Raw genomic sequence first — 13272 nt, forward strand, 5'->3', positions numbered from 1 at the left:
ATCAGTGCTATATACTTCTACTCTCTCTAACGCAAGCCAGCACTAGCTAGAAAAAGACCACGCAGCCTCAAGTGGGAGATTCCACTGAGCCAAGTATTCTGCAAGTGTCCATCTCGTTTCATCAGCTCTGGAGCACAGGAAGCCTGACCTCTCCTTCCCAGTGAATGCTCTGGTGACCGGTATGTGACATGTTGCAGGCTTTCCCCTCAATGAGGGCTGCATTACTCCCTTTTCTAGCCCCCTCTTTTCATGAGGCTTGTATGATTTCAATGAAATCTCTACTCCCTGTCAAGTTTGACCCCATTGGCTACTTTCAGCTAAGAATTAATGGGAAGACAGATGGTGCAGTTATATAAGCCTTGTTTCCTGCATAAGTCTGGCTAAGAAAGAGCTCAAGTGTGCCAGGTCTGTTAATATGTACATCCTTAGGTTTTGTAAGAGCAGAGCTATTACGACCCAGGCATTGTCTTCCAGTTATCTGAACCGTCCTCAACAGAGGAAGGAACCAGACAGGACTAACTTTCTCTACTCACTTTCTGCCAGCTTTTAAGACAGCGAGTCTCAACTGAGCAATTTTTCCTACATCTCCCAGGGTAGAAACATGCTTGCCTTTAACAGTTTTTATTTTTAATTCATTTCTGAAACTACAGAATTAAGAATCATGCTCTTGCTTTTTGATCTAAGCAGGTACTGCTGTGGCAGGTACTCTTCTTTCTAACTACAAGCATTACAGCCCACAAAGGTAACCAAAGAACAGGAAAAATACGGAATTTGGGAGGGGACTTGCATTCAAGTATTGAGATTCCAGGAATGTTAAACAGTTATCCACAAAACTTACTTGGAGTGTTCCCAGTGTTCCCACTTCAAAATGCAAGGCATAGCTCCTGAAATGCCTCTAAAAGGTGTGTTGAGGCTGACTGTAGACTGACAGATCAAAGCTGTTCAAGAATACATCTCCAAGTTGTACGCACTCTTTAAAATGCTAATGAGTTACACAGGAGTTACTTGTTGCTAGGACCTGGTTCTTCATGCAAGTTACCTGAAGCACAAGGTACAAACAGCATTAAGGGTGCAGAGAACTACACCAGCACAACTGCCGAGATGGATGTTTATTCTGCAGTTCATCCTGACAGGGAGTTAATCCAGCATTTTTATATACTCTATTCCCAACGAAAAACCCTCTTTTTTTGTAACTCATTCACAGTTAAGAAATCTGAAATTCAAATGCTTGTTCTTTACTGTTTATGCTAAGTAGCAAAGAGTCTCATCCACTCAAAATGCTAGTTACCTACAGTCCCTCACTATTTCACATCACAGTTTTCCTGTCCTTTAAAAGGACTTGCATGTAGGATTTGCACAACACACTATTGTGAATTACAATGAAGACAACAGAAATTCTTGTGTTTTTCCCCTCAAATTTAATGTGGTGTTTTCAGAACAATCAGAACACCAATTTGTGAGGATAAACTCCATTTGAGAGAGAGAATGTAGACCGCAGGTACCCACGGAGCTGAGGCACCTTCTTGATTCTTGCCAGGATCTGTGAATCCACTGCCTTCTGGTCCGACTTGCGTTGCTCCGTTATCTCGTATTTCTAGAAAGAACATGGAATAATGTTAAAATACTTGTAGAGTGACTTCAGACTGATGAGTCTTAGGTCTATGGACCTAGGAGTTCAGTGCAAGCTCTGAGCTCTCGGCACCTCAAGAAAGCTTCTTTGCCTTCATTCTAAATACGGAAAAGGTGGTAGGAGACCGGAGGTGGCAGAGGGGACTGAAGCCACTGTTTGGCTTAGGTTACAGATAATCAGAGCCAGCAGCACACTTGGCAATATCCAAATAGCAAAGGTGTTTCTCAAGCAAACAAAACCCACCAACATTCAGTCAGAATAACCATGGCTGCTATTCTGCTAAAGGTAGAAGCAGAAAAGAATGCCATATTAATTCATTTTAATGGCATTACCTCACTTTACTGAAGACCTGTTAAATTAAAATTGTCCATTTGTTTCACAGAATTTTTCCCCTTCCAGCCTGGCTTTAAGTAACAAGGACATTCGCAAAGAATGATCAATTGCATTCCTTACTTCTTTCTCGGTGTCAAAGATCTCGCCTTCCTGGTGCTTGGGCTTACGCAGCCTCTTCTTCTTAAAGTATGCATCAGTAAGATGCTTGGGAATTCTCACTCCGGTGATATCAACCTTGGTAGATGTAGCAATAACAAATTTCTGATGGGCCCTACGCAAAGGGACACGGTTGATAACCAAGGGTCCTAAAGGCAGGAGAAAAAAAAAAAAGATACAAGAGGTCAGCTTTTTGGAAACAGCCATCACTTTTTAGGTTGAAGTTCTTTGGTGTATAAGGTGACTACGTTTTACAGAGACGCTCAGAGTTAAAATCTGACAGAATCCTACAGAAAAGCCAAAAGATGCTTCCTGATCTATTCCAGATATTCAAACTCAATTATCTCCTCTCTACCTCTCCAAGATTCACAAACATGATTCCACATAGTCAGATGAACACATAACATGCCAAGCCATCCATATGCTGGACACCAGAACAAGTTGGACTAAAAAACAGATTTGACTAAAAAAAGTTTCTTACCTGTAACAAGCAACAGGCCAGTAGCGAGCTGCTTCAAGAAGACCACACGCTGAAAAGAGATGTGACATTAGTCCTCAGGTCCAAGCATTACATCTTCTTTGATGCTTGGGAAACACTGCAACCAAACTGGGACCATGTCTACACTCAGCCCATATTACTGGTATATGCATTGACAAAGCATCCAGGCACAGATGCAGCTGTGCTGCATGAGGGGCAACCATCCACATGAGCCATGCTATAAACGTTTCAAAGTACAATTTTGCCAGTGTTACTGCATCTACGACAGATTGCAGCTTTCTACATGCTTCACCATTTAATGCTGAGCAAATCCTATTAGTATGTTCTCAGATCTTTTGCCTATTCCTATATATTTTACACTATGGTGAGACAGCAAAACTGTCACCCAACTTCTCTGAATACCCAAGTAAAGGCAAGAACTAGATAAAAAGAACAGAAGGGGATCACAATATATCATCAGACCTGTCCTACAACTGGATTTTATTCTTTCTGATCTAGGATCCTAGGTTTCTTTCCCTGAACAGCATTCTGTTAAGTGATGTGACAGTGAAGCTGAAGAACGCAAGGAAAATAAGGGGTGTCAGTTAAGACCTGCTAGTAAATGTCATTAAGACATGCAACACAGCTTAATTTAACGACCAAGTGTTATCACAGTTCAGATAGGATTGAATTTTTATTCCCATTCTTTGCAATAGCTTGTTAAAGACAAACTTTTGGCCTCATTGCTACAATAATAGAAACAGGCATCAAGTCTGCTGTCCTGTGACCCCAAATTAGTATGACATGAATCTACACACTTTTTACATTACAGCAAGACTCCCTAAACCTTGTCTGAACAACTGGATTAGCCCGTCTTATTTCCAGCTCTGTGTAATAGGACATTTCTTTAGAGACTGTTTCCCTTAAAGGCAGGGCAGGGGAAAACCAACTATACAGAGTTCACAGAACCTAATCAGAGTTGCAGATTCCTATCCAGGGGCTGAAACAGCATCCCATGAAATCAGCTGGTAAATTCAAGTTGCCTCTGCTTAGTCAAAGAGATTTTAGCACAAAACTGCTGCAAAGCCACCATGAGAGCCATGACAAGAACATGGGAAGAAATTCCAGGTTACCTTGCCTCTATGACGACCAGTCAGAAGGATCAGAACAGTTCCTGGAGTAATAGAGGCACGCAGCTTCCTCTTGTGTTGACAGAAGGGCTTTTTGCCATGACTCAAAAGTTTGCGAGGAACATCCTCAGTTGGATAGTATCTTGGCTAGAAAAAGAGGAGCAAAATATATTACCATCCCATATTCCATGATCTAGCAAACTTTCACTACAATTTCGATCATTACCCCAAAGATGACCTTTCTGAAAGATACCTTTTGCTGCTTGTGGCACTTCAGGAAAATACTGAATATTTTGAGTTACACAACTGCAAAAGTTAAGATCAAAGCTGTGTTTCTAAGCAAGGCAATTTCCAATTCCATACAGCAATACAAATGGCAGATGACCCACTCTTGCCTGATAATCAATCTCTGAATTACAGGCATCTCCCCAGAGAACTATAATCAATGGATCTGTTATCTCAAGGCAATAACTGAAAACTGTTCACTGTTACATTTACATGGCATGGGTTGAGGCTCTGGATGCAGCAGGACTGCTAGGTTGCACTGTTCAAAACACACATCATCTAGGCAAGATTTGCACAAACACAATACACATAACAGCCCATAGCAGCCTTAAACTGGGAGCATCCGAGTTCTTTTTCATCAGTGCAATGTAGCATTGCACAATCTGCTGAGAGCAAGCTTTTTCCCTGGAACATTCTTACCATTTTGCGGACTTTCACCACACGGCTGCCTCCATTCTTATCTCCACCAACTGGTTTGGTGATGGTTGCAGGTGGCTTTTCTTTCTTTTTCTTTTCTATCTGTAGGCAGAGAAAAGGGAACGCAAATGACATTTCAAACCAAAGTCACTGTGAAAAGCTATCAGAAGCTATCAAACAGCACACTTATTTGAACATGGTATTTCTTGTCCATCTACCTTTGTTTCTGGAGCAGTGTACTTGCGCTTGTACATTGCTTTTCTGGCATACATGGCTGACCGGGAATACCTCCCGATTCCCCGGGCCAGTACAGGGTTACGGCTGGCATGATGCTTCTTAGGCTTCCTTGTCTTCTCACGTATTTTCTTCTGGCTTGCCTTCTTCTCACCTGGTTTACTCTCGCCTGCTTTTTTATCACCTGCCTTCTTCTCGCCCGCCATCTGTGGATGCAAATAAAATGGAAATTTATGTATTGGGGTGTGCAGAGAAAACATTACAGTTGCAAAAGTAAAAGACAAGAATTAGAAGTCAAGCCTTTAAACCATTCTACTATTTTTCATGCACCTTTAACAGCCAAGGCAAATCAGGACACCATGGAGTGATCCCGTTTGCTGCCTGTTGGTTCCTAACGCAAAAGGCTCCTCTACACTAGTTACAGCAGTTACAAATTCACTCAATACATCCAGACCCTCAGCTCCACGGAGCCCAAGAAGAGGCACACGCATGGCGCGGCCGCAGCCTCCCTTCCGTCCCCGAGACCGTCGCAGCCACACGGTGCTCGGGACTCGCCCAGGAGCTCAGGCCCGGGGAAGGCTGCTGGGCCCCGCCCGCAGGGCTCGCCCCGGCCGGACCCGCCGCGCACGGCCGCATCGCGGGGCTACGCCTGCCCTCCCGGGGCCCCAGCTCAGTTCAGCCCTGCACCAGCGCCCGCAGAGCCCCGGCCCCAGCCAGGCCCAGGCTCCGTCCCAGCAACTCCGGCCCCGGCCCGTCCCGGCCTCCGCGCTCCGCCGCGGCCTAGCCGCGGACAGCTGACCCTCCCGCCGCCGCTCCCCCGCCCAGTGTCAGCCCCCAGCCCTCACCCGCGTCCCCCGAGGGCGCCGGGCCGGGTCCCGGGGCCCAGCGCAGCCGCGCGAAGGCAGATGGCGGCGGATAAAGCCCGCCGGGTCCCGGCCCTGCCCGCCGCCGCTCCGCCATTCTTACCTTCCGGGGAGGGAAAGGGACCAACATCCGGGCCCCCGCGCCCTAAAGAGAGCGTGGCGCCTGGCGTCACCGCGCCGGCCCCGGAGCACGCCGGGACTTGTAGTCCGGGCAGGCCGAGAGCGGCCGGGGTCTCTCAGGTCACTGGGGGCAGGGGGGAGGACAGCGGGAGGGGCAAGGTCAGGCGGCGGCCGGGGGGGTCTCTGCTGCTCCGGGGTGCCGCAGCGCGCAACCTCGCATCTGCTTTCTGCCCTCAGGCCCTGCGGGATGACACCGACGAGGCCCCCGAGGGCGCTTCCGGGGAAAGGGGCCCCCCTGAGCCGCCATCCCGGGGGGGAGACGGGGGCTCGCTTCCAAGGAGCGGGCGCGGAGGGCGGGGCCGGCGGCGCGGGCTGATGACGTCGTGTGTCGGCGCCGCGCTCTGTGCGCCTTCGGGGCCTGGAGGCGGCCGTTGTTCACGCTCCCCTCAGGGCGCCCCTAGGCCGCGGCCCGCCGGCGGCAGCGGCCCCCATGTGAGAGGCGGCCGTCGAGGGGGGGCGGCCGGGCGCACCGCGACCCGCCGGCGCCGCGGGAGAAAATGACATCGCGGAGGTGAGGCGTTGGGGGGGGGTGGGGGGAGGGGGAGCGGTACCGAGCCCCGCGGTGGCGGGTTGGGGGCTGCCTCTCCCCGGGGCGGCGCGGGGCCGCGGCCCCTCAGCGCCCGTCCTCGCGGGGGCCGCCGCGCCCCGCCGCCGCCTCGGGCAGGTCCCCCGCAGCCGCGTCTCCGCCCCTCTTCGCGGCGGACCGCCGCGGGATGGCCCCGCCGCCGCCTCCCCGGCGGGGGGCCCGGCCTCATGGCACGGGGAGGGGGAGGGGGGGCGCCGGCCTCGCGTCCCGCCCCCCCCCCGTGCAGGGCTGGCGCTGCCGCCTCGAGTAGCAGTGACTCTTTCGTGGGGGGGGGGGGGGTGCGAGTTTTTCCCTCCCCGTGCCCCCGTATGCCGCTGAACCCAGCCCGAAAGGTGAAGAACTTATCCCCGTGATGACCCGGTCGGTCCTCGGGCTGGTGTCCGAGGGCGGACAGAGTCGCGTTGCTCTCCGTGCCCTGGCGCTGGTGGCGTTACTGAAACTACAGCATGAGCCGGTTTTAAAATGAGCACTGATAAGCCGACCTGATCGAGGCTCTTGGTTTATTAGCAGCACTCGGTCTAATTTCAAATCCTTGTGGTGTTGCTAAATTAGGATGATAAACTTCGGTTGAGTCTGTTTTCTTTATTATAGTGTGTAACCTGTCCTTAATGTGTTTTGGTGTTTGTTTTATTTTAGCTGTCTGTTTTGGGTTGAGAGGTTAAGGTAAAAGTTAAATTCAAGAGGAGTTACTGTGATAAAAAGGACTAAAATATCTATATTCTTATCTAGTATACCTAATCTGAAATTTGGTACATGTTTTCAAATATCATCAAATAATAATATCAAAGTGTAATTTCTTCAACATTTGGTTGTCCTCTTTCTTCTTCTGCTTAAAATGGTGAAACTAGCCTGGTTGGTTTTCAGTCTGTGGCCATTTGTGGTTGATTTTTGGTCTTCTGATGTGTGTGGAGGATCCCTAGTGCATGTGTTTTCTGATTGTCCCCACTTACATGTTAAAATATGCGTACAGGTGCCCTTTTAGAAATACGTTCTACCTTCTCATCAGCAGGAGCAACCCTCTTACCCTGCTCAGAAGTTTAAATTGTAACTTGTGAGGGAGACTGAGAAAAAGGCTAGAAATATAAACTGATGAGCCTATAAATAGGATTAATTAAACTACCAGTCACCACCTCCATGAATGTCATGGTTGTGCCAGCCAAGGCTCAGAACTGATTTAATCTTGTGCCTTCTTGAAAAGGTGACTAGAAGAGCCAAATCCCGACATGGAAAAAAGTACTTTCTTTTCTGCCTTAATCTGGTAAACCTTTCTCCTACCATCTTCTCTCCTTTCCTCTCTTCCTTCTTCTCTATGCTGTTTATACCAACTTCACCGCTAAAGAGAAATTTACTGGTGATGTATGGCTTTTAAGATACAAATTCTGCTGGTTTTTTTTTGTTGACTATCCAAGATGCAACTATATTTTTTTTCTTAAAATTAATTTGTAGTAAGGTTATGTTTCCTACCATGTCATAGTTTTTTGAAAAAGATCTTTTAGGTGATGTTCCTTTATTCTTGTAAATGACACCTCACTATTTCACTAGTTACTCTTCTGGTAACACTTTTGTCTTACTGTAAAATAAGTGACTTGGAATGGTGTATGGCTGCAACTCCTAAATCAGAATTGCTCTAAGGAGTGTTTCATGTGTAGTGAGGACAGCTAGCTTAATTAGAGTGTGTGTGTGCGTGTGTGTTACCTTCTTGGTTGTACTTCTTGGCTGTGATGGTCTTTGCTAGGGATAGCTTCTGCACCTGCTCAGAACAGAGGTTGAAGAAGGAAAGCAGAAAAAAGTCTAAAATGCATTCCATCTCTATAAAAGGAAGTGTAAGAGAAAGTCTTCTATAGGGCTTATGTTACTGCTCTCTGTGCCTGCAGCCCCCTTTGCTCTCCCCTCCAGTTTTGGAAGGGATGTAGCCACCAAGGTTCAAAAGCACGTATGTGATGGCAATACTTCAAATGAAGCGATCTTGATCACTGGTCCGGAACCATTTAACAGAGATCACTAACACCCCCATTTTTCTATTTGGGGTGGCTGACAAATGCATCTTCCTACTCAAAGCCAAAAATACAAGGATGAAAGAGCAGGAGTACAAGTTACCATTAGAACAAAAGTTATGTAAAGTGCAATAAACTCAGTCTCCCAGATGTAGCTTTTCTTGTTCTACACTAAACTTTTTGCCATCTTCAGTAGGAGTGCGTATGTGGGGGTGAGAACACCTTTTCTTTTCTTTTTTAATAACAACCTGTCATCTCTTTAATCTATCTTTTAAGCACAAGTTATTTGTGTTCCCCTCTGTATGTTAAAATATATTGTTTTTCTGTTATTTTACATCATTCTAACTGGTGGAGTATGGTTACTTCCAGGTGTGTTAGGGACAGGGTAAGATACTGGAGATGATATATTAATTGAGATTAATAGGACATCAGCATATAATAAATCTGTAGAGTTGATTTCAGTAAGTTCCCCTCTATTTGTTTATACATTTCTGGATGTAAACTTGAACACACAAATATGTCTCTTGATTCCTATCTGTTTTTAAAACTTTTATAAATCTTTCAAAATGTGGTCACTTTTTTCTAATGGAAGTAAAATTTTGGAGGTGGAAGTGTGGGAAATATACTATCAGCTTCTTCCCTTCAAATCCATCATATCCCAGAATATGTTATTTAATATTTGGTTCACCCTATCTATTGATGCTTGTGCTGTTTCTTTTGTGAGACTGTTTCAAAGCAAAATATATTTTCCTGTCAGGACACTTATCTAATGACTATCTGAAGGTCAAGAGAAATGTAGGATTACTTATTGATTCATTTTAACTCCCATTTGCTGTGACAACTTGGAAGTATTTCTTTAATATATTCTTTTCATGACCCATACTGTGTAGGCTTGATTTCTTTTTTTGGTTGTTCAGTTAAAGATACAGTAATACTCAGTAGGTTTCCTTGGTGCAAGCAGAATATACTTACCCAGAAAAATACAAGATTCACAAGAGGGATCATTTACTGTTGAAATGAAATTGGTGCATCTGTAATCCCGATTCTCATTTGAATGTCTTGCTAGATGTTTGGATGTTCTGGCATCTCTAAAACTGTCCAGAATATTTGCATGAAAAGTTGTGCCTGAACAGAATAGGTGGGATAAGGCCTTTCTAGGAATATTGACAGCTTTAACAGTTTTCAGTATAGAAATAATTTCTGAACCAATTGAAGTAATAAAGTGATAGCCATAAATTTAGATATGCATTTGCATATTCCATTGTTGTTGTAGTAGCAATTTATCATGAAATCCTGATTGTATCAGGAGTGATCAGAAATGGTATGTAAGTGTTTTTTTTGTTTTTGTTCTTTTTTTTAAGGCATCACTCATAACTATATGAGGCTGGCTGCAGCCAGAGTCTCTTGCCCTGATGTTTTGCTTTACTTTCGAAAAACTAAGAACCTGGTGTACAAAGAGCAGTAGCCTGTGTTCTTTCTGCGGATACAGATGTGCGTTTCCATTTGTGTTTTTCATAATGTCTGATTTATGGCAATTCTGAAAATAATGGACCTCACTTAATTGCCAGAAAATACAAGCCTGACAAAGCCACTAAGACAGTTTGTGGTTGCTGCATTCACCTCTGTCCTTGGGCTGTCTCAAAGCTACAGTCTCCGCTGCTGCCTTTCTTTTTTTTTTTTTCCTTCCCTTTTCCCTCAGTTTGTTGTTTTCTAAAATCATGTCTGATAAAGACTCCTCTCAGCTAGAACACAGAAGTACTTTAGTACTGTAAGAGTGGAATAAAATTCCCAAGTTAAAGATCAGAGAAAACATAGATGTGCTAACTGAATAGCTAAGAATAAGTCCCTCAAAAGTTAATGCCAAAGGTGGGGACACTGAACTTCTTGGTTATAGACCATATACAGCTCTCCTTTGGCAGGCCACTATATTAGTCCTTCAGAAGGTTGTTTGTGGGTGGTGAATATCGATATGAGATTCCTCTGTGTTTGTATTTAAGTGTGGTATATTCAGATCAGAGCACTTGGCATGGTGGTTAGAAGACGGAGCAGTGCTCTTGTGCCTGGCAGTGGTCAGCGCCACGTCCTTTAGAGGAAGGTGGAAGAAGACTGGGCAGCTGAACAGGTTGCCCACAAGCGAGGTTCCTTCCTGACCTCTATCAGTTGGTGGTCAGCCTATGCCCTAAAGCATGAGGTTTTGTTTAATTTCTGACCTTAAAATGTTATAAAGTATCGCTTTGGATGTTTTTTGTTTTATTTATGAATGCCTAGTGTGCCAGTGATGATTGTCTATGTGAGTTTCTACAGAGTATTTTTCATGATTGTGTCCTGTTTTCCAGGAGTGAGCAAGTGTGTGTGACTCGTGGTCTCTGTTTGCATTGTATACCTTTCTTTGGTATTATTTATATGAGCAGTCTGAATATGTATAATGTAGCTCTTTCACTTTTAAAGCATCTCTTACTAATAGTAAAATTACAATGTAATATAAAAAATAATGCCTATGCTAAGATGGAAATTCCTATTAGGAACAAAACTCAGTATTGTCTGTTTTTAAAACTATTGAATTGTTCTGTATAGTTGTGTCATGTAAATTAACACTTAATACAAGAAGATCTTTTATTTACTCTATTTTTAACCTCATATAGATGGTTTCATCCAAATATTACTGGGGTGGAGGCAGAAAACCTACTGTTAACAAGAGGAGTTGATGGCAGTTTTTTGGCACGGCCCAGTAAAAGTAACCCAGGAGACTTTACACTCTCTGTTAGGTAAGTTTACATGTTGTTTGTCTTTCTCCCCAGACTGATAAGGTTCTCCCTTTGGTGCTGTCCTGTAGGAAACAATTGGAAATGAACTACTTGTGATGGGAGCATTCCTTCATCTCTTAGTCTGTTCACTTTTTTCCTCCTGAGGAGGATCCCAAATACCTTTACACAGCTTGGGAAACCACAGTGTAGTGGCTTCTGATTCTGGAGACAGCCAGGAAAGTTCAGGGGAAGTAGAAGCAGATTCATAATTGCATTACTTTATGCCATTTAAAAATCCATTTGATAACCATCTAAAAGTAGCAGAGGTGATCTGAATTACTGATCGGGCACTTGCGAGGAAATGTTCTCCAGACTGTGCCCTTATAGGGAAAGTCAGCAAGTTTTTAAGGGCAACTCCAGTGCTATTTCAGCTTCCCAAGTAGGCCTTTTGTAACAATTGCCCCGACACTGTGTGTGTAGCGATAGGGAAGGGAAAGGAGAGTAAGAGGAAGTGGATAAAGGAAAAGGGAAAAATAGGATTGGCGATCAGAATAATGTTGCTTGGATACCTTTGAGATAATGGACCTTGTTTAACAGAGGTTCTTTCAGAGTTGTTCCTCATTAATACTAGAGAATCTAGGAGCACAAATGACTTGCATCAGCCAATGACAACTGTTTATTAAAGGAGAGATGTTAGTGTGAATTTCTAGGTATCTCTAAGTCCTTAGGAAAACTGGTAAGATGTCAGATTCTTTGGATTTGACTACTGGGGTCCATTTAGTACTTAAGCTGCTGAAAAGGCATTAGTAGAGAGACTTGAAATCAACACTGTAAAAGGGAAAGCAGCAAACAAGCTCTACCAGGGTGCCTTGGAATGCCGAAGTCTTCCCCCCCCCCCCCTTGTGTTTGTGTATGCAATTCTTTGGAGTCCTTGGGGATTTCTTTTGGAGACTGTGGAGCCACAGAGCTTTCACTGGCTTAGAGCATCCCTTCATTACGGGAATTCAGTTTTCGTCCATTCTTTACTAACTGCTGGACAGCCGCTTTCCCTTCTTGCAAGTCACTGAAATGTGGCTGAAGCATGCTTCAGATGTTCGCTTGCTTAGCTATGCTGCACTATTTCAGTTGGAAAGTGATATAATATGTAAGTATGGATTTCTTCAACTCGAACAACAGAACACTAAGTATAGAAATAATTGACTGGAAATCAGCTGACTTGTTTTTTTTGTTTGTTTTTTTTTGTTTTTTGTCTTTGTTTCAAATATTAGGCGAACTGGAGCAGTCACCCACATCAAGATCCAGAACACAGGGGACTACTATGATCTCTATGGAGGAGAGAAGTTTGCTACATTGGCTGAGTTAGTCCAGTATTATATGGAACATCATGGGCAGCTCAAAGAAAAGAATGGAGATGTTATAGAGTTGAAATATCCGCTGAACTGTGCTGATCCTACATCTGAAAGGTCAGAGAAATAGTGGTGAAAACCCCAGTGTCCATGCATTGCTTACCAAAAGCATGAGTTATCCCTGTTAAAACGAAGGTCTGCTTCCATTTGATGAAAAGGTAGCCCTGTCTTACACTACAACTAGTCCCACGATTTCAGTGAGATTACTTGCAAAGTAGACTAATGAATATGATTAAAGGTGAAAGCATCTATTCTGAAGAAAATAGGTCTTGAAGCCTTCCTCCTGGCATGATATATAATAGTAAAAAAGGACGGCATAGTTCCCTTGATTCTTATTGGGAGAATGTTTTATAGTTCTGCCAGTGCTTCCTGAAGCCCTTACATACTGCAGGGAATTCCCAGGTATAGTTCTAGGCATAACTTTATGCACTTTTTCCAGCAGTAGGCATGTGTAAGGCATGTGTAAGAGTGAATGACAAATGCAAATGTTTGATTGCAAACTTGTTTTTAGGAACATGGGTGATAAGGGGAATCTGAGACTTCTGGCATATATTGAGGGAGTACATGTCATGGCCAGTAGATGTCAGTTTTTTCCCAGAAATGAAAAGGCAAGGAAAGACAGTAAAACAATTTCCTTCACTCCTCAGAATAGCTTTTATTTAACACTAACAGGGAAGTCTCTCTGCTAACAAAAGATGGCATTTAACTCAATGCAAGTGCATGCAGCAAGAAGTGGCAGAAGCAGTGGAAAAAAGTGTTTTGTTTTTTTTTTCCTTCAATAAACAAAACTGATTTGACCCTCCTTCAATAATTGTCTGAGTCTTCCCTGAGGCTTT

General features: G+C 44.4%; 2 protein-coding genes across 3 annotated transcripts in view; one reads left to right on the forward strand and one right to left on the reverse strand.

Annotated features, from left to right (window-relative positions):
- Window positions 1-1395: 1395 nt before the first annotated feature.
- RPL6 (ribosomal protein L6) lies at window positions 1396-5694 on the reverse strand. The gene is made up of 7 exons (XM_013952904.2): window positions 5630-5694; window positions 4648-4869; window positions 4433-4531; window positions 3731-3874; window positions 2601-2649; window positions 2084-2268; window positions 1396-1594 (listed from the first exon to the last, which is right to left on the reverse strand). The coding sequence occupies exons 1-7, from the start codon at window positions 5654-5656 to the stop codon at window positions 1442-1444; spliced, it is 879 nt and encodes a 292-aa protein (XP_013808358.1). The 5' UTR covers window positions 5657-5694; the 3' UTR covers window positions 1396-1441.
- Window positions 5695-6070: 376 nt separating this feature from the next.
- Window positions 6071-13272, forward strand: part of PTPN11 (protein tyrosine phosphatase non-receptor type 11) — a 31844-nt gene continuing 24642 nt past the window's right edge. Inside the window, exons 1-3 of one of the 2 annotated variants that reach the window (XM_067306907.1) lie at window positions 6071-6217; window positions 10929-11051; window positions 12299-12493. In XM_067306907.1, coding sequence (XP_067163008.1) covers window positions 6204-6217; window positions 10929-11051; window positions 12299-12493 — 332 coding nt within the window. In that variant the 5' untranslated portion in view covers window positions 6071-6203. The remainder of the gene's footprint in view (window positions 6218-10928; window positions 11052-12298; window positions 12494-13272) is intronic. The other variant, XM_067306906.1, reaches the window with a different exon arrangement.

Source organism: Apteryx mantelli, chromosome 17 (genome assembly GCF_036417845.1).
Source record: "Apteryx mantelli isolate bAptMan1 chromosome 17, bAptMan1.hap1, whole genome shotgun sequence".
Lineage (NCBI taxonomy): Eukaryota > Metazoa > Chordata > Aves > Apterygiformes > Apterygidae > Apteryx > Apteryx mantelli.

What these genes read in the sequence shown, in the direction of transcription:
- RPL6 (XM_013952904.2), bottom strand. Translation starts at nt 5,656, where the DNA reads ATGTTGGTCCCTTTCCCTCCCCGGAAG. An exon ending in CTGGTCGTCATAGAGGCAAG is followed by an intron (nt 2,650 to 3,730) that starts GTAACCTGGAAT and finishes ATCTCTTTTCAG; the next exon opens with CGTGTGGTCTTCTTGAAGCA. An exon ending in TCTTTGACACCGAGAAAGAA is followed by an intron (nt 1,595 to 2,083) that starts GTAAGGAATGCA and finishes TGTTCTTTCTAG; the next exon opens with AAATACGAGATAACGGAGCA.